General features: G+C 39.9%; 4 protein-coding genes across 12 annotated transcripts in view; 3 read left to right on the top strand and 1 right to left on the bottom strand.

Moving 5' to 3' along the window:
• Positions 1-3,135, top strand: part of LOC109958978 (N-acetyllactosaminide alpha-1,3-galactosyltransferase-like) — a 14,464-nt gene extending 11,329 nt beyond the window's left edge. For all 5 annotated transcript variants that reach the window (XM_020597987.1, XM_020597986.1, XM_020597988.1 and 2 more), the window contains 2 exons: positions 1,149-1,286; positions 1,431-3,135. In XM_020597987.1, coding sequence (XP_020453643.1) covers positions 1,149-1,286; positions 1,431-2,115 — 823 coding nt within the window. In that variant the 3' untranslated portion in view covers positions 2,116-3,135. The remainder of the gene's footprint in view (positions 1-1,148; positions 1,287-1,430) is intronic.
• A 771-nt stretch (positions 3,136-3,906) lies between these two features.
• Positions 3,907-15,425, bottom strand: LOC109959059 (coiled-coil domain-containing protein 30). Of its 5 annotated transcripts, none has more exons than XM_020598140.1 (19): positions 15,258-15,425; positions 14,274-14,450; positions 14,038-14,158; positions 13,393-13,604; positions 12,869-12,964; positions 12,308-12,473; positions 11,882-11,953; positions 11,672-11,787; positions 8,007-8,120; positions 7,298-7,408; positions 6,988-7,086; positions 6,766-6,854; positions 6,533-6,617; positions 5,803-5,915; positions 5,517-5,658; positions 4,925-5,061; positions 4,605-4,722; positions 4,242-4,300; positions 3,907-4,158 (listed from the first exon to the last, which is right to left on the bottom strand). In XM_020598140.1, the coding sequence occupies exons 1-19, from the start codon at positions 15,270-15,272 to the stop codon at positions 3,951-3,953; spliced, it is 2,250 nt and encodes a 749-aa protein (XP_020453796.1). In that variant the 5' UTR covers positions 15,273-15,425; the 3' UTR covers positions 3,907-3,950. The 5 variants fall into 5 exon arrangements, with proteins under 5 accessions (XP_020453796.1, XP_020453797.1, XP_020453798.1 ...); XM_020598142.1 differs by having other exon boundaries at positions 4,141-4,217; positions 4,248-4,300; XM_020598141.1 differs by lacking the exon at positions 6,988-7,086.
• Positions 14,988-19,965, top strand: emp3a (epithelial membrane protein 3a (MAM blood group)). The gene is given in 7 exon segments (XM_020598146.1): positions 14,988-15,118; positions 16,389-16,441; positions 18,020-18,124; positions 18,374-18,476; positions 18,611-18,632; positions 18,634-18,740; positions 19,407-19,965. Coding segments are annotated over 7 exon segments (654 nt in total). The 5' UTR covers positions 14,988-15,030; the 3' UTR covers positions 19,583-19,965.
• Positions 19,966-21,022: 1,057 nt separating this feature from the next.
• fam83e (family with sequence similarity 83 member E) lies at positions 21,023-23,584 on the top strand. The gene is made up of 3 exons (XM_020597976.1): positions 21,023-21,490; positions 21,931-22,077; positions 23,456-23,584. The coding sequence occupies exons 1-3, from the start codon at positions 21,023-21,025 to the stop codon at positions 23,582-23,584; spliced, it is 744 nt and encodes a 247-aa protein (XP_020453632.1).
• The last annotated feature ends 4,371 nt before the right edge of the window (positions 23,585-27,955 follow it).

Raw genomic sequence — 27,955 nt, 5'->3', positions numbered from 1 at the left:
ATATAATGTATTGTGTGTGTATGTATGAAAATTCCCAACTTTGGGGCGGTCTTGTATTCCTTCCTTCAAGCTCGGGTCCTCTACCAGAGGCCTGGGAGCTTGAGGGTCCTGCACAGTATCTTAGCTGTTCCTAGGACTGCACTCTCCTGGACAGAGATCTCAGATGTTGTTCCTGGGATCTGTTGGAGTCACTCTCCCAGTTTGGGGGTCACAGCCCCCATTGTTCCTATTACCACGGGGACCACTTGTGCCTTCCACATCTTTTCAAGCTCTTCTGTCAGCCCTTGGTATTTCTCGAGCTTCTCGTGTTCCTTCCTCCTGACGTTGCTATCGCTTGGGATTGCTACATCTATCACTACAGCCCTCTTCTTCTGTTTGTCCACCACTACTATGTCCGGTTGGTTGGCCATTACCAGTTTGTCAGTTTGTATCTTGAAGCCCCACAGGATCTTCGCTTGGTCATTTTCAACCACCTTTGCTGGCGTATCCCATTTTGACTTTGGGACTTCCAGCCTCTACTCGGCACAGATGTTTCTGTACACTATGCCAGCCACTTGGTTATGGCGTTCCATGTATGCCCTGCCTGCTAGCATCTTGAACCCTGCTGTTATATGCTGGATTGTCTCAGGGGCATCTTTGCACAGCCTGCACCTGGGGTCCTGTCTGGTATGGTAGACCCCGGCCTCAATTGATCATGTATTTAGAGCCTGTTCTTGTGCTGCCAGGATTAGTGCCTCTGTGCTGTCTTTCAGTCCAGCTTTGTCCAGCCACTGGTAGGATTTTTCAATATCAGCCACTTCTACTATTTCACGGTGGTATATACTGTGGAGAGGTTTGTCCTTCCATGAGGGTTCCTGCTCTTCCTTCCCTTGTTCCTCTGGTTTCTGCTGCCTGAGGTATTCACTAAGCACGTCATCGAACGGGGCCATCTTCCTGATGTATTCATGGATCTTTTTCATCCTGGATAGTGGCTCTGACACTCACTAATCCTCGGCCTCCTTCCTTCCGTTTAGTATACAGTACTCTCTGTAGGTACTTTGGTAGTTGCTGATAGACAGATATAGATATACAGTATATAAAGAAATTCTTGTGGAACCAAAAATAGTCTAAAAAGTTTTTAAACTTTAAATGGTTGTTTTGTATTTCAGGTCCAGACCTGATGTGCAAACTTGCACATCTTGGAAAGCTCCCATCATCTGGGAGGGGATGTTTGACCCTTATCTGTATGACAAGGAGCACAAGGAAGAAGGATCCTCTGTGGCTCTAATTGTGTTTGCTGTGGGCAGGTTAGTTTTCATGGAAACACTATGTCTGATTTCACACATCTAGTCTCCTGCAGTGAATATCCTTTTATTTAGTGCATTTATTGTATGTGTGCGAATATAGGGATTTAAAAAATAAAAGTGCTCTCATCTCTTCTTCTATCAAAGGTACCTGGATGTTTACCTCGAGAGCTTCCTGAACTCATCAGAACATCACTTTATGTTGGCTTTGCCAGTGACATATTATGTATTTACGGACATACCAGAAAAGGTGCCGGACATCAAGCTGGCTCCTCAGCGAAGTCTGAAGGTGATCAAAGTGGAGAGGCACTCCAGGTGGCAGGACATCTCAATGATGCGAATGAAGACCATATCGGAAGTCATTGAGGAAGATATTCGCCACCACTGCACATATGTCTTCTGCTTCGATGTGGACCAGGTGTTTAGTGGGAGATTTGGGTCGGAGGCTCTGGGAGACACTGTGGCTCTGCTTCATGCTCACTTCTACCACCTTCCAAAGAATCTCTTTACTTATGACCGCAACCCAAAGTCCACAGCGTACATGGAGACTGGGGATTTCTACTACCATGCTGCTGTGTTTGGAGGCTCATGGAAAAGTGTGAAAGCGTTGACCGAGACTTGCTACCAGAACATAATGGAGGATAAAAAGAATAACGTGGAGGCCTTGTGGCATGATGAGAGTCATCTAAACAAGTACCTGTGGCTTCACAAACCGAGCAGGGTGCTCTCCCCTGAGTACTGCTGGGACAACAGCATTGGCTACAGCAGAGACATACAAGTCACCCGGCTACTATGGGCACCAAAATATTATGACACGCTACGGACATTCTAGTGTGGTTTAGATATTGCAATGCAAAATCACCTGGCAGCAAAACTATCTGACAAATAACATGCACTGAGATTCTCCTGCTCGGTGGCTGATTTGTTCTCCCAAGGGATTTATATCCACGTCTGCAAGCGTAGATTTTCCTAATGGATTCACAACATCTCTGACTGTCAAGACTTTCTCCAGAAACCAGGTAAATCTATGCATTTGTCTCTAACAGTGGAGCAGCTTTCTATCAATGACGTTTCACCTTTGGTTCATTCATTTACCAGGGTTAACAGGAACTACATTTACCATAAGATACAGGTTTCCTTTGTTTCTCAAATGTGTCACACAGAATGTACCCAGTTTGATCATACTGCAACTTGAAATGTGAAACCACCTTATGCCTTTGTTTGAGATGATGGACTCATTTCAGGATCAGCTACCTCGGGTTTCTTTAGTTTCCTACTTTTGTATTCTGAAAAATGTAGGTAGAAGGCAGTGAGCTGAAAACCCTGTACAACACACACAGTACAATGTGATTTGCACAACAACTCAGCTCTGATTGCACTGACAGATTCTACAAGTGTGATCAACAATGAAAAGTTGTATTTTTGTTTTACTTTGCCTTTGCTGTTAGAATGATATCATGGCTGCTGAACATCACCTCATTAGTTTCAATTTTGGTGCATTTGGGTTTTTTGGTAATTTTCTGATTGCTCATTTCTGTTGGGGTGTGTGTGTGTGTGTGTGTGTGTGTGTGTGTATATAGCTTCAAGTTTAAACAGTTTTGTTCATTTTTTTTAATATGGGTCTAAACCACGCTTTTTGGTTTCATTTAGAGCAGGTTAAATTCAGTCTGGTGATTATGATTCCAGTCAATCTTACAGATGATAGGCTTTCTAAGCTAACTTTTTAAACAGAAGTATAAGCATCATTATTCCATGGTGCTTTTTCTTGAGTCAAAAGACAATAGCAATTTTTTTAGGTATTTACTGTAAAACTGGTGGATGTAATGTATAAAAAAAAAAAATTACACTTGAAGAGAAATAAATGTACAAAAAAACACCTTGTCCCTGAGATATTTTGTGTTTATAAGAATAAATGCTTTTAAAACGGTTCAACTGTAGTATTAATAAGAAAATTGTTAAAACAAGTGAAGACTGAGAAGTTAATCAACCTTGGGGGACGAGTTTTTTTTTTTTTTTTTCTTTTTAAGCCTTTCATTGTCCATGAGGTCAGACTCCCTGGTATAAAAAATGCTGTTTCATTATATGGTATTTAAGATGTGGAGCAGTAGAGTTGGATACACAAGATCCTAAGCTTTGCCAATTTTACTTAGAACAATTGTTTATGCACAACAGTTTGAAATAAAGGCCAAGTGTCACTGATGTGATCTCAATAAAAAAAAAAAATCACATTTTGTGGATTTTTCTACAAAGGTTCATTTTAATCAATGGATGTTGCAGCATGTACTGGTTGCAACATCAGATTTGTCCCCATAGTGTTGTATGAAACATGTTGGTGCAAAAAAAAACAACAGTGGCTTGAACTGACAGTTGAAGTCTGTGAATTGTTTGCCAGCTTAAAGGGAAAATTCGTTACATCCGGTTTTGGCCTTTTGGCAAGTTTCAAGTCTGTGCATGGACCAGGTTGTATATTAATTGTCACTTATTCAAACTATTTTAAAGGTCAGAGCTGTTGCTTAGGTTCACATTGAGAGAGCTCAGTGTAAACTTCAAAATGTAAATGAACATGAACCTGAGAGCGAAATTAAATAGTTCAATTCATTTAATTATACATAAAATTGTTTCTGTACAATATTACATAAATCTAATGTTGCAGATATACATAAAACTTCACACACTTTCTGAGCTGTTGAGGGCACCTGAGGTGTCTGAGCAGTTCTGAGTGGAGGTCAGGTTCAGGTAGCCCATTTCTGCTGACCGAGACAGAGCCACAGAGATTAAACAGCGAGGGGACAAAGTCATGACCGTCTGCTTGGTGTGATCACTTTCAGTATCATCCAGTAAAGTCTGAATTTTAGAAGGCTCAGTCACCATCACACTAGGGACACAAAGTTCACAGACATTTAATGTTTTATTTTCCAAAACACTTCTGATCAACTTCTGAGTTGTAATCAGACCTACCTTGAAGTTTGCACAGATGGAGATGCAGAGGGCCGCTGAGGATATATTTTCTTCAGTTCCTAATTAAACAACTTTGTTAGATAAATACTATACAATTTCAAAATAAAACAACTTTTGCTATCTGTCAGTATTTGACAAACACTCTGAACTAAAGTCAAACATCTTGACAAAACATTCTGATGCTGACATCATACAGCTCAAGCTTGTCAGCGGACAAAGTACAGCTCAGCCTGAGGGACACTACAGACTTTAGTTGTGTCCACTGTTAGTAGCTTACAACAGCCAGACGACAAAAATAAAGATGGCAAATCCAGATCGTAGCCTTGTATGTAAAGATGAAGCAGGAACAACAGTGTCTATTACCTCAGCAAAGTGAAGTGACTGCATGTTCTGCAGAGTTCGATCTAGGACGGCCAGCTGATTGGACATGTGGAGTGTTTTGTTCACCAGTTTCTTGTTTTCCATCTCCAGAAAATCCACCCTCCAAGCAAACATTGTAAATGTACAAGGATTAACTGATCAGCTCTGGAAACTACTGCTGCTATAATAATGTGTCTTTTAAGCCGAGAGCTGCCGGAAAAAAATTTCATTGTGCTGTGCATAATGACAATAAAGATCCTTGACTTGACTGCTATTTGTTTGAACGTGCTGACTCGTGCAGTGAAGACTCTTGAGTCCAGTACCTGCATTTGGACAAAGAAGCTGTTAGATGACTCTCTTCCTTGTTGTGCTCTTCCTCGCTGAGCTGCTGCAGTAACCTTCTCCTCTCAACAAGTAGTTTATCATTTTCCCTAGTTATACTTATCACAAGCTCTTTCTCCTGGAAAAGAACAATGTCAGTTACACAGATCATTTGTCATCCAGCTTTAATCCCATTTTCTTTATTTACTTGTTTACTTTAAGACTTTAACACCCTATAAAGTGAGGCTTGAGTCAATATGGGAAATATATTTGCTCTGCAAATTTAGCACAATCACCTGACAGCCTGTTGCCCTGATCACCCAAACTTACTGCAGCTAGAGACGGGAAAAAATACCAGTAATCCTGTTTTTTACTGAGCAAAAAAACAACTATATTAACATGGTGGGAATAAATACTGATATTGAAATTCATCAAATGAATAATCCTCATCTTATTTAGAGAACAATTATAAATAGAATTTTTACAAATGAGATTCAAACTGCACTAATCCAAAGCACATTCAGTATTAATAAAATTCAGTTACCACAACTTTTAATGTCTTTTGTGTAAATTAAGGCAAAGCCACAGATTTACCTTTGCTAAGGAATGGGAACACAAGGACAGTTCTCGCTCTAGACTTTTAATCTTCTCATCACGCTGTGTGGTTTCATCATCAAATTTCTGTTTTGCTCGACACAGTTTGGCCTTGTGTTTTTCCTTCGTCTCATGGTATTTACTATAAACACACAAAAGTAAATTATCAGTTCTGAATAAAATGCTGATTTTACTAGGACCAAAGGAAGCTAAACACTATAGTTCTGAACAATCTGAATATCAGAGAGAGATTTTTCAGCTGGTCGCGACAATATGGGTCCATTACCTCCGCTCTTTGTCAATGCATTTTAGGGTTTCACAGATCTCCTCCTTAAGTGACTCACACTCCTCTTGGGTGGTCAACAGAGTCCTGACTGTTTCTTGATAATCAGGACACTCCTGCAGTCCAAAGTATAAACATCAGCAGTGACAGGACTTCAGTGTTTACAGTTTGTACAGTTTCTGCCCTTTATACTGGTTAACACTACAAGTGATACAAGTTTTAATATCTAACCAGATGTTGCTCTGATATATTACCCGCATTTTTAAATAATACACTGAGGAGCTAAAACATTATGACCAGCATGAGCTGTGGCTACACAGCCCCATATGCAGCAGTGTGTGATGTGTGTTGTGACATGTTCTTCTTATAACCATCATTAAAATTTTCTGTAACTTGAGCCACAGTAGCCCTTCTCTTTGTTCAGATCAGACTTGGGCAGACTTCATGGTTTGTCCCCCTTCGGTCCAGCAGCTCCTCGTGCTCCTTGTCAGCAGTGACCACACACATCTTGCCTTTCCAGAGGTGCCCTGACAGTCATCTGGCCATAACAATCTGGCCCCTTGTGTAGCTCAGGCCTTTACACCTGTCCATTTCTCTGGCATCCAACATGATGACTCCAAGAACAGACTGATCACTGACCTTGAAATGCGCTGTTGTTAGGAGATAATCAACACTGTCTGCCTCATCTGTGAGTGGTCATAATGTTTTGGCTCACTGGTGTATAAGAAATTACCTTATTCAGTGTGATTTTCTTGTATAGCTGTGTGTGTAGCTCCTTATCCTCTGTTGTAAAGGAGTCTTCCACCTGCCAGGGCGTGCTTTCAAACAAACGCAAACACTGTTTGAAACCCTCTATTTGTGTGTGTGTGTGTGTGTGTGTGTGTGTGTGTGTGTGTAACTCCATTAGCTGGCATGGACATCTGTTATTTGCTTAAGCTGAAAGGTATGTGAAGAACAATCTCCTACCTTTGATCCTCAATGTTTTCTTTGGTGTAGATGTTTGCTGTAAGGTTACCGAGATCTTTGAGGGTGTTGTCCTGCTTAAGGGAATGTATCTGAAAAGATCAGAAAGACCTTTGACATTATATAAATGAAAACAAAGCATCTCAAAGAGTATGTTACTGAACTTGTCTTTAATGTAATTATATGAAACCTCTTAATAGTTTATTAATATATTGATTCACTCACTTCTGACTCCTTCTCCAAAAGGCATTTTGTCTGAGCACTGAGCTTATTTTGTAAATCCCTGCATATATCGTATCTCTGATTCAGTTCAGTTTCCTGGAACTAGAAATACAACAACAACAATCAGGCATGCACAGCACTGACCACACGTTTGGATTCTCTAGAGGCCTGGGTCAGTTATACCGTCCTGTTTGGTACAAAAGTACAGTCATTTTCTTCACAAAGGGATCCATGCACAAAAAGTGTCACCACACTGTTTGATATTGATAAGATAAGATGATGTTGATAAGATTTTGTACAATATGTGACTTACTTTAGCTAGTTCATTAGCTTGGTTAGCCTGAACCTGCACAGTCAGGAGCTGCTGCTGCTGCTCTTGCAGGGCTGACTGCAGCCGTTCCACCTCCTTCTGCAGAGATGCAACCTGACAAACAAAACAAAGCTTTCCTTTGCAAACAAAAGACCTCAGACAGCGATATTATGTTTCTATGCTTCTGCGCTGGTGATAGCCATAGCTGAAGACATTATGTTTTAGGGTTGTCCATCCATCCATATGGCCCATTCTTGTGAGTGTGATATATCAGGAACGCCGTGAGGGAACTGATTAGATTTGGGTAACTTTTGTCCCATGCCGGTGAAATTGACTGGTTGGCAGAGGCATACAACCACAAGGCGGCAATTCTAGTTTATTTATGTCGTCTCTGTTCCTAATATGAAGCCTTATTTTATCAGTTAAGTTTGAGTTGTATTCCTCTGCTAAGTTGGTAACAAAACACACACACACACAGTAGAGTGTGCAAAAGGTGAATACTTTCTGAAGCCACTGTATATTGTGTTCTGACAGCAAGACAAGTCTAAAACTCTTCAAATGTCATTTCAATTAGTAGCGACTTTGAACGCACTTTACTGTAGCCCTTAAACACTACTACTGCTCTGAATAACATAGTTAACATATCTGAAACAGCACGTTTGTTTTTTGTTTGTTTTTTTTACAGTTAATGAGTTTAGGTAGTGGTATTTACTTTAGCCAGCTCCATGGCCTGGTCTGGTTGAACCTGTTCAGCCAGCAGCTGCTGCTCAGTCTGATGCTGTAAGGCTGCCTCCAGTCGCTCCTTCTCCTCCTGCAGAGACAAAACCTGAAACAAACACATACAGGAGTACAGCTGGCAAGCGTAAGTTCATGCCTGTTCAAATGTCTTGTGCAGCCATCAGCCCAAAACCCAAAGGTATACAGTCATACAGTACCTGAGAAGAAAACACTATACAAAACATAAAAATGATTTCTAATGCATATTTCATGTTCAAACAGTTTCTTCCTCAGAGAAACTGTTAATTTATGCTACTTAACAGACGTGAAGTCTGACGGGCTTGAACTGGTCACTCATGTCTGAAGCATGAGTAAGGGGTTTTTTACAACAGAATCAGGGAAGTAAGTGACACAGCTAACTGCATGTCTGCTTTCCGTTAGAGAGAAACACCTGAAAATAGAAGATAACACCACACACACGCATACTGCCTATATGAACATTCTAGAATATTGATGTGCAACGTACCACCCATGTACAGGGCAGTCCCAGCCCGAGAAGATAAATGTGAATGATTTTTGATTATCGAGGCTCTTGGAGACTTGTCATCTCATAGAGCCCAGCGCTGTAATAACTCTGCATTTAACCAGAAGAAAATAAATCTACGTAAAGCTGATTCCTGTTTCTTGAGTGTTACTTCTTGGGGCCTTCAGATAAAAGAACCGGTTGCATCTAAAATACTCCACAAAGCCACAAAGGCTTACTTATCTGTTTCATGCCACATTATTGATGACAAATGCAAGCATATGTTCTAGAAACCTGTAGTTTTCCAGGACAACACAGCGCTGAAAACATTTGCTCGGAATTGAAAAGAGTCACTGATGAATGGGGCATAACAGATAAAGTTCAGGCTGTAATCACAGATAATGGAGCGAACATTGTTGCGGCTGTGCACAAAGCAGGTTGGGCACATTATCCATGTTTTGCACATACCCTAAATTTAGTAGTAAAAGACTCCATTAAGGCTCTCCCTGATCTTCTTCACATCCAGCAGAGATGCAGTGCTATTGTAGCTTTCTTTCACCACAGCACAAGAGCAGCAGAGAAGCTCAAAGAAGTTCAGAACCAACTTAAGTTTCCAGAACACAAACTGATACAGTCAGTTGAAACAAGGTGGAACTCTGTGTTCTATATGTTTGAGAGACTGTTAGAGCAGAAGGAAGCTGTTACTACGGTCCTCTGTCTAAGACATCCCTGTGCTTAAGTGAGGAAGACTGGTCCACGATCACTGTTTCCATTGAAGCTCTGAAACCATTTGAGGAAGTCACAAGAGAGATATCAAATGAAAAACATGTTTCAGTTTCGAAAGTGATTCCCCTGGTGTCACTACTTCTGAGATCAACAGCATCTTATGAGTGCCAAGGTAGCAAGATAGCTGCTGAGCTGTCAGCACAATGCCAACGTCGTTTCAGAGGTATTGAAACCTTTTATGGTCTTGCTGTCAGTACCTACCTGGATGCAAGATTTAAAAACCTGGGGTTCCGTGACATGGCAAATGTTGAATCTCTCAAAGGGCGACTCATCACAGAAATTTAGCTATTGAGACAGAACTCAACCTCTTCAGTGTCAGCTCCTGATTTAAGGTCAAGCCCGGCCATCAGCTCTACCTTAGCAATGGCTACTGCAACTACCTTATGCTCCCCTGCAGGAGCAGCTGCTTCCCCTCCTGCAGTAAAATGTGGGATATGGGCAGAGTTTGACTCTCAAGTCCTTGCATCCCAGCAGCATCGTACGACTGGCACTGATGCCTCCCCAAGAGCTATAAATATTACAAGGAGCCTTGCTGAAATGATCGCAAAGGACCCGCAACCACTCTCTCTGTCGTTGAAGATGAGGGTTTTAGGAATTTTGCTTGGTATTTTTGTTTAGTTATTTGCACTTTAATCACTTTATTTTTTCACAAACAATTGTGTGCACTTTGTTTATAAGCGAAGACAGTGTGCGAAAAGGGAAATTATTTAATCTGTTATATTAGTGAGTCTTAACAAAACAGCTGCTTTGTTTTCTAGTAATAATTTAGTGCACTTTATGTTTTGTTAAAGCCAGTTAAGTACTGTTAAAGGGAGAATTTTGTTTTGTTACTATATTATTCTTTAATGTATTTTAATTTATAGTATTATTCTGTTTTTCTGTTCTTAATGCTATTACTATTCTCGATAATTTCATGCACAGTTCATGTTTGCAAATTGAGTTTATTATAATAATATATTGTTTTCATATTTGAAATATGTCCTTTTTGTCTTTTACCTGACACATAACTAATTACAGGTACACTAAGAGCAAATCACAACATCTTTTAATGGTTATGAAAATACATTCAGATTTAGCATAATAATTATGCAATCACTTCATAAATGTTGACACACTGATATCCCCTATACAAGAAAGTGAATGTAATTTATATTGTGTGCTTTTAAAAAAAATATTGGTATCGGTATCGGCGATATTGGCCCTGTATTTACTTGGTATCGGATCGATACCAAATTTTACAGCATCGCCCACCTCTACACACCACCCGCTCATGCTACATGAGACTTGAAACAAGCGTGCCCTGGAGTTGCAGCAGACAGCTGGATTGTCCCCAGTGGAGAAACAAGGTTCACTGACACTGAGTATTTTCAGAGATCCGCTGGCAAAGAATATCCAGGTATAACCATATAGTGATGCTTAATATCCACAGTACACGTTACATAGCCTAAAATACTGTAGAATATAGCAGAAATCATTCCCTAAATGAATTATTAAACTGAATATAAACCATCTATTGGCTACATCAAACCTGTATAAACTACACTTCCTTCTGTCCCTTTTGGGTGTCATTGTAAAGCAGAACTGAAATAAGCACAAATACCTGAGCCCTATTATTTTATTTCACATATAACCTACATATCATACATCATACATGTGACCAAGTTGTTAACAGAAAATATAAAAAAATTAAATACAAACAAAATTTGTCCATACACTACCCATAGTGCATGTGCACTGTAAACAATGCTGCTTCCAGTAACATTTTTGTTTTTGGCAATTATGGCCAGCACACGTGGCGATTCAGCCAATGCAACTACTGGGGGCTGGGTCCGGATAGGTAGGAGGAACTAATTCATTATGTGCTAGACACAGTGGTGGTTGACAGGAAGAATGTGGTCAGCAGCAGAATCGGTTCCTTAACCCCCCAGCATAGCTATTACCACAATGAGCTGTTGCCAGAGCTGTAATATCGCACTGTACATACTATAACAGAAAAAGCCCAACAGCATCTGCCTATTCACTGTGTTCAGGTTTAATATGAAGTGTGCTTTACAACATGAAAATTAACAAAATTCAGACCTTACTGGATGATTTACCTCCACTTTTAAAATAAGGTGGGCTGAAATTTGTGCTATTGTCCTTCTGTTTGCACCAATGAGATTTACTTTTTAAGAATTTATTCAACCACTCATAATTTATGATTTATGACTGACCAACTCAGCAACTACAAGACTAAACTGTGTGGATCCTAAATATAGATTTATCCTGTTACTGAAAATTCTTCCTGTAAAAACTGTGGAAATTAAAAAAATTCTTGAAAGTAGTATTATCTCACCATCATCATGTCTTACCATCTGCTGTAATGAGCTTTTCCCAGCATCCAGGGAGCGCACCCTGCTCCTCAAGGCTCTGATCTCCAGATCCAGACGATTATTCAGATCTTTGGCCTTTCGCAGTTCCACCATTTCTATTTAAATACAGTTGCACTTAATATACACTCAATTCATTTTTAAAATGTTTAAAAACAGCTTAAAGAATACACATGAAAAAAAGCATCTTACCATAGTTATTCAGTTTTTCTACTTCCTGTCTAAGCTGCTTCACCTCCTGCTGTGCTGCCTGCAGCTCAGGCTCTAAAAACACAAATGCCAGAATAAACATTAATGTTTCAGCAATATTCTTCACAAAGTTGCTGGCAGCATTTCCTCTTCAGCTTAGAGATGAGAAAGCTTGTGGAAATTTGGGGATGGAGTCTGTTTGGATATTATATAACGGTAAAATAACTTGTAAACCTTAGTAATGTGCATAATTGTTACTGAGGGCTGCTGAAAGTTTGTGATGTTTCCTTTTGTAGCAGTGATGGCAGCCTTGATTTAATAAGAAATGAAAATAGAGAAGACATTGTAACGGTGACAGCAGGCTATTATCGCCATGAGAAATCTGACATTGTCCATCTACTGTATCAGTGGCTGGTTAATGTCTCTCACCGTAAGCTCTTCGGGTCAAGTGAGCGGACTCCAGCTCATCAGTCAAGCGACGGATCTCGTTGTGGGCCATGGCCAGTCGGCGGGAACCCTCCTCCAGATCCCACTCCAGACGGGAACACTGCCTCTCCACACTGCTTGCCTCACTAGTCAAATGCCTAGGCCCAGCCTAAAGAGTAGGGGCAACACCTCACCAAAGATTGCAGTGACTGCCGTGCTCTGAAGGGAACCATTTAATAGAAACAAAAATGTTCAGAAGTACATGCAAAAACAAACAGGAGACCTTGAGAAGCGCACTGGATCAAGAAGCATCAGTGGTGCAGTATCTTCTGCCATGCAAACCTCCCTACCTTGTGCCGGTAACACAGCCTAATAATGCTGGAACAAAAAAGGTTGCAGTTAATGTAGATGCTAGTGAAGAAAGAGCCACACAATCATATGTGCACCTTATGATGCAGAAACTAGAGTCAGCGCTAGTTTCAACTGACCTGGGTGCAGTTTTTAGTATTTGTTAGTATTTAATGGATGCTGTAACATTACTGTAGAAACTGTAAAATTACATACAGGTATAAAAACATGTTTACTCTGGGAAGCTCTGTGGAGTCCCAGGAGTCTCTTCCATGGACTCAGGCCATGACGTGGTGCCCCCTTGTGGGGAGACTGTGGAAAAACATGTATCATAAGATGAGAGAATAAGTCACCTAACCACAAAGAAGACTGCATGAAAAACATGTTGTGGAACAACTGGAAAAAAAAAATCTCTGAACATATCAGAATATGCAATTTGTTGATATGGATCTGACTGAATTTTGGTATAACCATATAATAAATGTCACAAAAATATCACTGCAAAACTAGTAAACATAAAAGACGTCAATTACAAACTTTGCAGTGCTGACTTTATTTTTTCATTTAATGGAAATTACATGCTTTGCTATGGTCCTGGCTGTGCTGAGAGCTTTGTGTGTGTAAGTATCAAAGCTAAAACCCACATTTTTTCAATTGAACTAGAGTATGGCTCTCACTTTTACACCATCTTTCCCATCTGAACTGCTAATGATTAAATCAATGAATGTGCTTCCTCTAACCTGCTGTGCATGATGGTTGGACACCTGTGTCTCTGTCCCCAGTGTGCTCATTGTGTTTGCATCACTTGTCAGGTTGTCAGGATCCCTACTCATCTCAAGCAGGGAGGCCCTCTCCACCAGCAGGTATGCCACCTGCTCACTAGGGCTGCTGTGAATCAGTTCTGTGAGACCTTGCTGGTACAGCATTTTAGCCACCTCACTTATCTGGGCATCTGTGTCAATTAAAGAAACAAGAGGAAGGAGAAGATTTTGTAATTATTTTTGTATTTCCAAAGCTTTATTTTCAGTACTGCTGAAATGATAGGGACTGATGTTGTCTGGTGATTTTGCTCCAAGAACACAGTCAGTTTATGTAAATCTACTGCACTAATGTGTTTGCTTATACTGCATTTGGATTTGCACATCTTAGCAAGTTGGCCAGGAGGACAGATTATGGAAGCTGGAGTCCTTTGGTGTATGAGACGAAAACATCTGCATTAGGTCCTCAAAATCTTTGGAAATATACAATTAATATATGGGCAAATAGTTTACAACAAAACTTTGACATAGTGCAGATGAACATTGAGAAGTTTGAGTTTTGTCATTACTGCTCAGGCTTGCAGATGATTCTTATTTGTAGGTAGTGTACTGGTTAGCATTTCTAACCTTGACGGGATATTAGGCGCTGCAGCTGGTCCTTGAGATGATCATTTTCATCTTGTATCTGCTGCGCCAAAGCATCTTTGTGCTTGGTAAAGATACGGATCTGCTCCAAGGACTTGCGTACCTTACAGACAGACAAAAAGCCGACAACTTGGTCACTAGCAGGAACAGGCCTTCACTTATTCTTGCTCTTCTTGACCATCTCTGACGTGACTAGTAATTCAGCGGTGAAAACGTACCTCTGCCATCTCTGCTACGTGTTGTGATCGCTGGATGTCCAGGTCCCTTGTCACACTGCTTAGACGGCTTCTTGTGTGCTGGTGGGCACGCCACAGCAAACAGAGTTGAGCCTTCTCAGGGGAGCCAGGAGAAAGTCCCTGCTCACTTAACCATGTGGCAATCTGCCCCAGCTCCACCTACAGTATAGATGGGTGACACATACGTAAACATGTTGGTTCATGCTTAAGGGTTTACTGACTCTAACAGCTTACATTGTTGGAGGAGGAATTTGGTTACCATTCTGTAATTTTACCTGTGGGAATATCTTTATGACACAATGAAGTTTAAGGTGAGGACCCACTTAACAACTGTTGCACCAGTTACAACTGGGACTTAGGCATGATCATTGCTCAGTGGACTGTAAGTGGACTGAATGCTAGCCCACCCCCAACTCTAAACTACAGTTGGGTCGTTTGCACATATTGGGGAACAGCTGCTAGGAGTGGAGAGCTGACACTGCCAACTGAACTGCTTCATCTGTGGTGGTCTAAACCGACTTTATATTATAAGTGAATTCGTTAATCCCTTAAACCTCAGTCATTATAAATAACGCTAATGTTACATGGCCTCTGCAGCCGTGCTTGCAGAACCTCAGAGTTTTTCATTTCAGTGAAGATTAACAGTGAAGATGCAAGTTATAATAGGAAAATGTACATAAACACACCCACAGAATTTCAATTTAATGGAGCTGTGCAGTGTGAAAAGACAAGCAAGAAAATGGTAAAAAAAAATCTGTATGTAAACATCATGAAGCTCGGGAACAAGCTGGCGACTATGTGCGATGGTGATATGTTCATCAACAAAGGTAAAGTGTTAGGGACTGCGTTAGTTCGTTTCACCGCCAGCTTTACGGTGGTAAAGTCGATCATATTTATATTTCCTTATGTTTTAGTTAGCTGTTAAGTGAATTAGTTAAACGAAGAACAAGTAGACTGCGTTACTACCTCTGGCTGATCCATTTGCGCTGCGCTAAGAAACACCTTTCGACCGTATATCACACGCACACTTTAGCCCTCATGGTTTTGTCTTTTCCGAAAAAGTCCGACCTCTGACTGGCATGGAGATGTATCAACACTGCGACGTGAACGTACGGGCCGACCGCGTTCAACTGTTATAACGATAAAGTACGTAGCAGAGTACGTAGTCGCCGCTACGTCGTTTTCTCCCCGTTAACACAGGGGGACGCAGCACTCCCCACGAATATTGGGATTTACTGAGCGTGGAAACGTCGTGTGAACCAATTCTTAAGGGGAGTAGCCTACTGCGGTTAAAATATAACGTCGTTTTACCTGGAGTGATGCTGTTATTTAGTCATCACAAATTGTTGTGTAAAGTTAGTGCAGATGTACCTAAATCTCTAAATAGAAGAGTATATAAAAGAGTAGCCTAGTAAAATATCCCAGTGCTTGGAGATGAAATTAGCCTACACTGGTTGCCATTTTGCTATTAATGTGTTTTAATGTTGTTATTGTGTTGTGTTCATTGCCTTTAGTGTGTTTATTAAGGGGGAGACAAATCTTCTTCCCTTGTGGAACAACAGTATTTAGGCTGTACATTTTCTTTCTTCTATGTGTAACAGTTTTTGAAACTGAGTTTATCCATAGTACATTTCTCTAGTTTTACTTTGTGTGCTGAGTCTTTGGTGCTTTGAGATCTCCTGCCCATTTACAATCAAGCATGGCCAGCAATCGGCCCTTATTTCCCATCTTTCCATCACCTCACTTTATACACTGTTGGTACTCATGCTGCACAGCTGAACAGCACATGTAAGCTGTATGTGAAGCACTGGCAAACTACACACATCTAATGCAATCAGAGTTTGTTTTCCCCTATACAGTTTGAATAATAGATTGTGGCATAAATTACCGCATCATACTATACTCAGCAGTTCAGTATTCACTATTGGTTTTGAGTAAACATTCTGTGTTTATGCCAGTCCAGAGGATTGTTATTTTTGGTGCTGAGCTTTTCCAGGCCACAGATTTGAGGGAGGAGGACAGGGAACGTTTAGAGGAAATGGGTGTTGACAACTCCTCCTACATGTAACTCCACATTCCTTTTTTGTACTCTTCAAGTTTTGGAGCTAAACATTTGTGACGGAAGAAGGCACACAGAAAGAGGGCATCGGGTAAGAACTTCATGCTGCTGGATTAAACAGAATGGCTACTTGGATTTTCTATTACTGGTACATACAACTTAGTATGATGAGATTCTTTCCCAGTGAGAGCACAACCAAATGTAATCAAATGTGAACAAAAGACTTGTTATTGATACTGTTTAGGCATTTATGAAGAAGCGCTTCTGTTCTTCCATATGCTTGCAATTAATGTGGCCATTACCTTCCTTTTGTCTGTTCTACATACCTCAAACTGTTAAGTAAACCAGATGTAGTAGTCAAACACATGCCTCTCTGAACAGTCCACAGTCTTGGAGCAACAGTGAATTCTCTCTGTGGCCAGAAGTTGGTGGGAAAGACAAACATTATACAAAGGGTAGAAACCCTACTCCTACAAGTCTAACTGCACAGTAGTGTACAACAAATAAAGGTTTAAATCAAGCACTTGTATTTGAAATGATTTGTAACATGGAGAAGCAGCCTCTCTCTCTGGCCACAGAAACAAATATGCCAAATGCACCAATTTTGGTATTTTAGACTAAGCCTATGCATTTCATTTGCACATAATGCCATTTCTAATTCAGGCACCCATAATGTATTTTAAAAATCAGACAAAACTATATTTATATTTAAGGGGAAATCCTAATGTGGCCATACTGTAATAGGCCACAATACAAACGCTGCATTTACTAATATTAACAGCTGTATCTGGGTGAACTAAAACTAAAACCAAATCTTATTTATAATAACGTGACTCCCTCTTGTGTCTTCACAAATGTTTCTGATGGAAAAGGTCACACTAACTTAATAAAACGGATAGGATTACAACAGGTCTGTTCATTCTCACCATGTCGAATAATTGTGATTTAAGTTTTACTAAATATATTCACTGAGTCATTCGTTACTCTTATTCAGAGTTGTTGCCATTTCACTTAAGTCTTTTCAAAAGATACTGTAGCTTTCTGTGGTATTAATAACTGGTAAATATGTTCAGAAAAGTTTAACTATTGAATAAGCATGCTTTTTAAATAAGGTTTTTCATACTTGTTGAACCTTACATGCAGCATAGTGACAGATTATCATCTTTTACAGTATAGACACAAAGCTTGTTCCCAGATTCATAAACAGGACCTAACTGTATGCCAGAGCGCTTGTACAGACCGCTGTAGGCTACATGCTTGTTTACAAAGGTTACAGGGTGCTGATGTTATGGTATATATATTCCTCAGAGACTTGAAGGTTACAGGGTGCTGATGTTATGGTATACGTATGTATTCCTCAGAGACTTGACAGGCCCAGAACATACAGTGAAATCCCCTCTTGTGTGGCATTGAGATAAGATGTTGAGATGCACAATGAAAGTGCTCAGAGTTTCCTCATGAGGCCAGCTGAGAGTTTATTTATCTAGGCCACTGCCTTGAGAAATCTGCTGGGCATTTTAAATGACATGGAAAAAAGGGATGGTCCTTAGCAGTGGAAAATTATGCTTCTTTTGGTTATATTCAGAATCACTAGTCTCAGCCCAAATGAATTTTCACTGTAGAGACATCATACCATAATCACAATAACCACAGGGTTGTTTGTTCACAGGACACTACAGCTTTCACTCATCTCCACATAGCCTTCCTGCTCATATCCATAACTGTGCTACATCTGGTCACCTTGACCATGCTTCTCATCACCACCCTGGAGAAGGTGAGATTCACATATAAGCTAGTGCATTAACTCATGCTGTCTCTCCTTTAACTGTAGATGTCACTGTTAATCTGTGCATGATATGAGGAAAACCCAACACAAAAATGCTGCACATCGACATATTAACTGCAGCACTGTGCCATTCTAAGGATCACTCTTTGAACTGATCCATCAATACTTATCAACTACATAACTTGCATAAAAACACAAAGCCACAATGATTCAAGCATTCTTTCCTTCCTTCTTTAGTCCTGGTGGATATGGTCTGATTCAGAAATCACAGACCTCTGGTATAACTGCTTCCACAATAATGCCACAACAACCTGGCTGTGTGCTGATACCAGTGAAAGTGGTTAAGTACTTGTTTGCATATTAACCTGCAAGTCGGTTTGTTCATTTAAAACATTTCTGCATGATTGGATATTATATCACCTGAAGGTTTTCGTTGTACTTCTGAGTCACTGATTCTCTGACCTGTTCTCCCAGACTGGCTGCAGTCAGTGCAGGCCCTCTGTGGTCTTCTCCTCAATCGCCTTCCTGGTTTTTCTGGGCCAGCTAATCAACATGTCCAAAGGAGGACTCTTCTACTTCACAGGCTTCTGCCAGGCCTTTCCAGGTGTTTTGAAGGCTTAATCCATATTCCACATAAAACAGTGTAAATGAAAATCTGACAAAAACCTGATACCATGTTATGTTTACATTCTTTGGAGAACTGTTAAAAAGCTTTCATTTCTTGTGACAGTGTAACCACTTAAATGCACCTTAGAGCTTTGTATTATCTGTCAGGATGAAAATAGACTTCTGTATCCAGGTGTGATTTGATGAACAAAAGTTGCTTAATTTGTATGTCTGTTGTATTTTTAACTTATTTTATCTTATCTTTAAAGTCTCCAAGAATTGCACTGTTTTCTCCTGTTATGTCCCATTTGCTAAAAGTTGTTTTGCTATATGTTTAGGGACCATTTTTGCAGATTTACATTTTCAGTAGAACCAGTGGGCTTGAGGCTGAGCACCACAAATAGTTTAGGAAAGCTAGAAAGAACAGAGAGATGGAATAACAACTGTTGGTTTTAACAAGTTTTTTTTTTTGCAACATATGTTGACAAGAAGAAGAATGTTAAATAGCATTAATTTTTTCCTCTATAGGGATTAAAACTGACATAGGCATTGTTATTAATTCCTCATGTGTAGTTAAATATATACAGTACATGAAAATATATATGACTGTGATCAAATAAGGTAACTTGCACTAAAATGTTTTTTTTATATGTTACTCTTGCAGGTTTCACAGATTTTGCTGCCTGCCTCATCTTTACCTTTCACACAAAGGTGATTTTAAATGACTCCAGAGATCTGAGCAAAGGACATTTTGGTTACTGTTTCATTCTGGCATGGCTGTGTGTACCTCTCCTCCTGGTCAGCGGTGTCCTATATGTCCACCTGCGCAAGAAGCAGTGAGCCAACAAACGGAAAGGCTGATTGGGGAACCATTTATTAAGAATGCACTGCTCTTTACTTCAGTCACTTCTCAGTAACAGTAAGCGCACATGAGGAAATAAAATGACTGAGAATTATATAACTTTGTAAATGGTTTCTGACTCAGCATCCACCCTATCATGCTACATGGTACAGTATGTGGGACTCTGTGTCATCATGATGGCATCCTTTTCTGTGAGAACTGTCACTCAAGATCAGATCAAGAAAGTTAAAACTTGTTGATGCTGTAAGATACAAAGCTCATATCAACCTGTTACATTAAGAGTTCTGACGTAGGTAATTAATGCGTCCCTGGTGCTTACTGTACGATTATGATGATGGTAGAGAAATATGGAGCTCAAATGGCTTGTTTTTGTATATACATATCTGTGTTTACCTATTAAAACACAATTCACTGATTGTCACTTTATAATTATTGAATAGTTTAAAGAGCATTTCTGGAGTTTAAATGGCTAAATCTGTAAAAGGCCTGTTTTCTTTGTGTTAAGTGCTTTACAGATAACACAACACAGATGCAATTCTTTTCCTAAGAGTATTTCGGTATTTCCAAAGAAATAAAAACCACTGTGATTGCACTTGAAACCCTGAGATAGGAAGTCAGATATAGTATTGCATGTTACTCTTTCTCACAAACCTACAGTACCTGTCAAACTGGACCAGTCCAAAAACAAAAGTGTTTAATAGAGAGGAGCCTCTTCGATATGGGAAACATGACAATGTTATTCACCATACATGTCACATAAATGATATAAGGGTTTGTAGTGAAACCTGATTATTAGTTACTGTGATTTCATTTAAATGTTGTAGCCGTAAATATCAAAGACAAGTACAGTAGAATTGTTACAGTGTCTGAGCAGCTGAACAATCAGTCAAGCCCACAGAATTTATGGAATCTGAGAACAATGAAGGTAACAAGGAGTGGAAGAGGTGTGAGATGCCAAGCAGGGGAGGGAACATATGAAGAGTCATTACATGACACTGAGGGAGGAGACATGTTGCCCAGGAGGTGAGTTTCATCGTGTGTTGGGGTTTTTTGTGGACAGACGGATGTTTTTAAAGCTGGCAGACACATTAATGGCTTCAATTTATTGGTTTTTCTCTTTTGTCAATAGGAGCTGGGGGACAAGACTGCTGTAGAAATGGTCAGGACGGAACCTATGAACCCTGACCAAACCTATTCTCAATAAAGGAAGTGAAACATTGTCAGGACTGGCAGCAACATCAAGATTTCTGGTGTTCTGTTAAACTCTCATCAACATGGAAATGATGTTTTTTGCCAGGCGGATAGATAAAGCAATCACTTTAACTAGACTGAAGGGTGACATGAGTCGCCCCAACAGTAGTCAGTAGTGGGAACTTTGTTAAGTAGCACTTACTCCCAGAGACACATTAAGCTGCGACATGTCAGACTCCCAAGAGCAGAGCCTTGATGAAGATGCAGTGTTCCTGCCGGTGAATGATTCCTCTCCGGAGTTCCTCTACTGTGAGAAGGAGCGCAGAGCAGTGGAGAGACTCCTGAGTGCCGGACCAGAGGCCTTCTACAATTCGATCAGCGCAGAGCGCTCCTGCTCCTTCTTATCTTCTGAAGAAGTCAGCCAGATAGCCAGATGGGCTCAGGACCATCACCCTAAGCAGGTACAGGTGCAGCGGGAGGAGAATGGAGTGGAAGGTAGCTTGGAGATGGGCAGCTTCTGTTCTACCTACTTCCCTAGCCAAACAGACACAGCAGCTCCTGACCTGGAGCTGGGCTGGCCTGAAAAAAGCTCCTTGGTGTCAGCGGAGGGTGTTAAAGTCCACACCAGTCCTTCTGCTGAGGGAGACCCTCCAGTCAGAGAAGTCATCAGACGGCACCTGCAAAAGGCCAGCCAAGTATGCAACATGATGTGGATTTAATTTACGGATTAACACAACGCATGTTTTTATATGGGTACAGGTAAAGTGCATAAGTATTTGTAGACCTGGTGTTTTCCTTGAGTATTTCAATTTTCTGAGGTTTCATACTTTCACACCACCACATTTCAGTGGAAAATATATTTTTTGCTTGACCATACAGTATTTATTTGATGGCTTTACTTAGTAATAGCAAGATTTTACACTAAAAACATTCATAAACTAATAAAATAGAGTGCTTCAGTTTAAACTCTCTGACATTATAAACAAGCCATACACGAAGCACTCCATACCTAGACAACATCAACATTCAGCTTGATAATGAATTGACACTGACAGAGGGCTTTAGTTTCTATGAGTCTCTTTCTCTATAATCCTGCTAATCTGACAAGCTATCTGACATTTTGTGTACTGTGCAGGTAATTGCCATTGTGACAGACAGATTGACAGATGGTGCTGTAATTGGCGATTTGCACAGTGCTGCCTCTCGGGGTGTTCCTGTCTATATCATCCTGAACCAAAGGTCCATTAAGGAGAACTTGATGCTCAGCAGGCTCAGGCACCCAGTAAGTCACCTACTACAAATAAGCACACACATGGTAGCCATCTTCTTTTGCATATATACATGAGAATAGAGAAAGTATACATTTTATTTTGTCAAAAACCAAGCATCAGCTGTCTAGCAGATCAACTCATTATGTAATGGGTTGCTTTTAAACAAAGGTCATGTTGAAAGTGAGCCTACATCAGTATCTTTAAAAACTTGACACACCGCATACATGATCATGCAAGATATCTCATAAACTACACATGTCTTTTTGCTTCAGCATGCTAATGAGAGGAATGTAAAATGCACTTTCAGTAACACAGCTGAACTGGTTGCACAGCATTCAGTGTTGTCTGTATTTGTTTGTTTCAAGTGGAGATTAACCCATCTGATGTTGTGAACAAAGTGGGACAAAATGTTTTCATGATATATGTAAACTTGGTGAGCATACTTAAAATTCTCTGTTTCTAACTGAGCTACAGACTAATCAGAATTCACAAGCTCTAAAATAGTTTCTTAATTTTATTCATATGCAGTGGCTATAACAGTCTGAAGTGCAAATGTTAGCCACGCCAGCAGCATGCCTCTAGAAATGGCAATATTGGTTGGTCAGTCCACCACTATGGTCCAGACAGAAACAGTTCAACAGCTACTGATGGACTGCCATGAAATGTAGCATAGCTATCAATGGCCAGAAGATGAGCCCTAACAATTTTGATTCATATAGTGCTACAACCACAACATATGTTTTAACTTATTCTGTAAAATATCCCAACATTCACTAAATGGATCTTGGCTAAAAATTTGGTACAGATGTTCACATTTCCAGATGTTGTATCCTAATAACATTAGTGATCCTCTGACCTTTCCTCTGACACAATGAGTGTGACATTTATAGATTTTAGCAAAAATATTTTCATTCATGTCATTCATATCCCCTGCAACACGAATTGTCATAACTGATAATAGCAACATTTTAATTTTTCCAATAACTACTTTCATTTAAGATTAAATACCTGCAAAACTAATGAGCCTTTAGCTGCATTTGAGAGAGCCATTGTACCAGAGTCAAATTCCTCATGTGTCCAGCACACTTGGCCAGTAAAGCTGATTCTGATTTGGTGCTAATTAGCAAATGTCAGCATAATAGCCTAACTAAAATGGTGCACATGGTAAATATTAGCTGCTGAACATCAACATGTTAGCACTTAGCTCAAAGCATTGCTGTGCCTAAGTACAGTCTCACAGAGCTACAAGCATGGCTGTAGACTCTTGTTTACATATAAAACCTACAAAATATTACACACATAGTTGACCATCCATACTCCATCACAGATAGACATCAAGTATCAGTGCAGTTCTGTGTTGATTTTCAACCTAAGCTTGTGATCTGGCAGAACATAAGAGTGCGTGTTCTTGAAGGGAGAACCTTCTATTCAAGGACGGGAAAAACAGTGGTTGGTGAAATGAAAGAGAAGTTCCTTCTGGTGGATTTAGAAACAGTGATTCATGGCAGCTACAGGTAAGCAGTCAGGCTTTTCAATTTATTTCTTTTTTATGTAGGCTATTACTTGAAAGTTATGTCACACACTGTCTTTGCATTCTGCAGCCTCACATGGACAGATGCTCACCTGCACCGGCAGCTGATCACTGTTCTAAGTGGTCCGGTGGTTGACTCATTTGACAGGGAGTTCAGGATCCTTTTTGCTGCTTCGCATCCAGCCCCAGACATATGGAGGATTACAGGTGTCCATGTAGATATGACTTATCAGCAAAAAGACTTATTAGAACTCCAGGTCCAAAAACAACTGTCTTTGGAGCTTGATATTACCAACCCTCCATCCCCACCTGCTAATTCTCTCCTGGACTGGGAAGCAATGGGTGTTGTCCAAAGAGAATGTTTACCAGACAGTCTTTTTGATCAACATGAGGAAGATGTGGCCAATGAAATGCCAGTGCAGAACAACATGCTGTTGGATAATAACATACATATTAAGGATGGTTTTACTCACAATGGAAACCCCTTTCTGGATAAGAAAAGGTACATGGATAATCTTGACTTCACCAGTAAGACACCATAGTGAGCATTTGGGCCAAGGTTACAGCATATATATATGTATTTATACATATATATTTAAATTTCACTGCTAAATTTCCACAAATGTTGCAATGTCAGATGATCAATGCTGCATAGCAGGTTTTGTTCTTGTTTCTTTTTTTGTTTTTTTTTACTACAATTTATATATTGAGGTTTATACCAAAACACTGAAGTACTGAAACATGTTTTGAATAATTTTGCTTATGGGGGACAGCAAAGTTTCAATATTATTTGCTTCACATTGTTTGTGAGTCTTTACTTGCTTGTTTTTGTATTTGACAGGGTATATGAAAACTCCTCTCCAGTGATAAACAGTGTGCCACATAGATTAACAGTTCCCAAGTGAGTCTTGTTACAGACAGTGTTGACATTATATTGATTAAGAGTATTGGCCATCTTTTTTCTGCTAATCGTTCCTTGGTATCTTTATTATTTTCATAGTAACATACAGACCTCGCCAACAGGCCCGGCAACTGCAGAAAGGATCAAAAGGTAACACCCAAAAGATAAAAGAAACATTTTGACAGAAATATTATTGAAATGATTGAAATTAAATTGTTGTTTTTTTTCTTGTGTAGAATGGAACACATAACAGAGGAAGACACTTCCAAACAACTCTCCATAAAGAATAACATTCATTTAGATGACACAACAACAACAACAAGACTTGATGATAAAGCAATAGAGCCAACACACAATATGGTCTTACTTTCCTCTGCTGCGAGAGGACAGCGCTCAAGAAGCGAGTCCATTTTGGAGGAAGAGAGCAGCATGGACATAACTAGCATCAAAGTGGACAGCATATCTTCTAGAGTAAGTAGCTGGCCTTTTCTGCCATAAGACCTGGCTTAACTGATACAAAGCTCCTGGGAACACTGAGATGCAGTTCTGTCTTCACAGAAACCTCTAATCCTGAGGATGCCACAGTCTGAGAGCTTCAGCTCTTTGAGTGACATTATGAAGAGGATTCAGTCTCAAAAGACTGCTGCAGGACTGCTCAAGAAAGGATTGAATGCCACAGTGCCAGAAATGAGCCAGTCCATGGTGGACCTGAGCACAATCAACACAGATATAAATCATGATGGGAGAGAAGTCCCAGTGCCACGGTCTAAGGTCAGTGTAAGTGTATACATTTATCACAGTTCTCTGCGTAGATTGATAGCTAGATAGTTACTTTATCGATCCTAAGACAAATTCAGGTATCCAGGAGCAACAGTAATGATTACCAAAATCACAGCACCCAAAGTAAAGTACAAAAGTGTAAGATTAAAATACAAGGAGGGAAGTATAAAAAAATATGAAGAATAAGTGTAAAAATAACAGTATATACACCCGCAGCTGGCTGGGATTGGCTCCAGCCCCCCGAGACCCTGTTTGGGACTAAGCGGTTTAGAAAATGGATGGATGGATGGATAAGAATATATATGTATATAGTTACTACATGTGTATGAATGAGAGGGAGGGAAGTGGAACAGTGAGGTTACAGGGGGCTGAGGTCAAGAAGGTGCAGGAGTTTAAGTATTTGGGGTCAACAGTCCAGTGTGATGGGGAGTGTGGGAAAGAGGTACAGAAGTGAGTGCAGGCAGGTTGGAGTGGGTGGAGAAAGGTGTCAGGAGTGTTGTGTGACAGAAGAGTGGCAGCAAGAATCAAAGGAAAGGGGTACAAGACAGTAGTGAGACCAGCTATGCTGTATGGGTTAGAGACTGTAGCAGTGAGGAAAAGACAAGAGGCAGAGATGGAGGTAGCAGTGATGAGGATGTTGAGGTTCTCTTTAGGAGTGACCAGGATGGACAGGATTAGGAATGAGCACATCAGAGGGACAGCTCAGGTTGGCTGTTTTGGGGACAAGGCCAGAGAGGCCAGATTGAGATGGTTTGGACATGTGCAGAGGAGGGATAGTGGTTATATTGGTAGAAGGATGTTGGAGATGGAGCTGCCAGGCAAGAGGTCAAGAGGAAGGCCAAAGAGGAGATACATGGATGTGCTAAAAGAGGACGTGAAGCTAATTGGGGTAAAGGTAGAGGACATAGAAGATAGAGTTAGGTGGAAACAGATGATTCGCTGTGGTGACCCCTAACAGGAACAGCCGAAAGAAGAAGATGTATATAGTACAAAATCCTGGACCCCCATTGTCTCAGAGATTCATTTCATAGCATCTATTCAGTTTCAGTTTAGTTTATTCAGTCTTTAACAGACAAACAAACAAACAAAGAATAACATTTATTAAAGGACTACCCTGTGAGAAATAAATGCTGTAGGTGTGTAGGTGGTCTAAATGCTCAAATAAAGTACCACTATCTCACAATATGACATGATTTATATCTCTTAGGTGACCCCTTCTACTTTATATTTCATTTGTATTTTGTGGCATTCATGTGGACGGCAAAGTAAGAATTTAATTGTACAGGGAAACATGTTTCCTAACTGTGCATATGACAAAATAAACACTTTGAACCTTGTCAATATTCTTGTTTTTGACAGTGTTTTGAACACGGTGCCATGACACCTGCTTTTACCCTGATGAGGAAAAGGAACGATGGCTTTAAATCTACACTGCACAGATCTCAAAAGACCTTACTGCTCAGAGAGAGGCCTCGCAGTTACAATTATGGTCTCAATATGGACTGGAAGAAGTCAATGATGGAGTGGGAAGGAGAAGAAGAATAAGGAACAAGGATAAAAATACATGAGCAATATCTTGTGTAACAACATTTGTCACTGAGGACAGGCACCTTCAGTTGTGTTAATTATGTAAAAATAAGCCTAACAGGCTGAAAGTAAAAACATAATAATAATATGCAGGATGTTTCTTAGTTATAACTGTTTTGCTGTATACTAGAGATTGTGTGATTGTTGTAGTGCTTTATTTTAGAATGTGTTTAAATAGAGAACATTGTTTTGTTCATACTGCTGACAGTAAATAGCAGCTCTAGGCACAAAGTTAGTTGTATATATGCAACTGAGCCGTTAGGGCATACTGGACTTAATGCAACATTACACACTGTCATGAAAAAGAAAGTGTGAGGTAAATGTTAGGTTTGTAAAGAAAATTTTGGACATGTGTCAAAGTGTCAGTGCAGGAAAAGACAGCAGGACTATCACACTGAAGACAAAGGCCATATTCTCAGAGCCATTAACAATGAGTGTTGTAAAGGTGGATACTGCACTTTTGTAGGTCCAGAGAATAAGAATTACTGGCAGAGTGCAGAAAGCATTTGTAGAAGGTAATATAGGAAAACTGTGGGGCAGACACTTGTTATGAAATAATAAAGTGTACACAGCATTAAACAACGTCCACATTTTACAAACTGTTTAAATATTTCTTAAAAAATATCTGCAGGGTTGAGTGTCTGCTTGAACTTAAAAATGTCAGTATTTTATAAATCCTAAGAGGTAAATGCAGGTAATAGAAACTAGAAGGGAGTGGAATTTTTAATTGATGGAGATGGGGCAAGCAATGAGAGATTTATATATTTATTTATTTACCTGAATGAAGTCTGGAGTCTTGGGATCTAAAGTTATTTTATTTATGATCAGCAAGCAGACATTTACCTCATCTGCCTTGGCTGCACCTTGTATTTATTGCTAAAAAGAAAACATAAGGATGGGCATATTGGCAACAATAACAACATTTTTAACAGTGTGAATTTTTAAGTATATATGTATATAGGTTGAAATAATCACTGAGAACCTTGGTTGAGTTTTTTTCTCTCTGTTCATTAAGTTTCACTGTTATTTGCATGTATACGTTTGCTTGAATTGAACCATTACAAAATTTTGTTACACACTCCAGTCTCCA

Source organism: Monopterus albus, unplaced genomic scaffold (assembly GCF_001952655.1).
Source record: "Monopterus albus unplaced genomic scaffold, M_albus_1.0 scaffold36.1, whole genome shotgun sequence".
NCBI classification, from domain to species: domain Eukaryota; kingdom Metazoa; phylum Chordata; class Actinopteri; order Synbranchiformes; family Synbranchidae; genus Monopterus; species Monopterus albus.
Note: the sequence above shows the minus strand (reverse complement) of the source record. Positions and strands in the feature narration are given on the sequence as shown.

Excerpts from the sequence above, each read along its gene's own strand:
- LOC109959059 (XM_020598140.1), bottom strand. Across the intron at positions 5,659-5,802 it reads TGCATTGACAAAGAGCGGAG|TAAATACCATGAGACGAAGG; the intron begins GTAATGGACCCA and ends GTGTGTTTATAG. Across the intron at positions 4,301-4,604 it reads AGTCACTTCACTTTGCTGAG|GAACTGAAGAAAATATATCC; the intron begins GTAATAGACACT and ends TTGTTTAATTAG.
- fam83e (XM_020597976.1), top strand. The coding sequence starts at position 21,023 with ATGTCAGACTCCCAAGAGCAGAGCCTTGATGAAGATGCAGTGTTCCTG. Across the intron at positions 21,491-21,930 it reads ACCTGCAAAAGGCCAGCCAA|GTAATTGCCATTGTGACAGA; the intron begins GTATGCAACATG and ends TGTACTGTGCAG. Across the intron at positions 22,078-23,455 it reads TCAGCAGGCTCAGGCACCCA|AACATAAGAGTGCGTGTTCT; the intron begins GTAAGTCACCTA and ends GTGATCTGGCAG.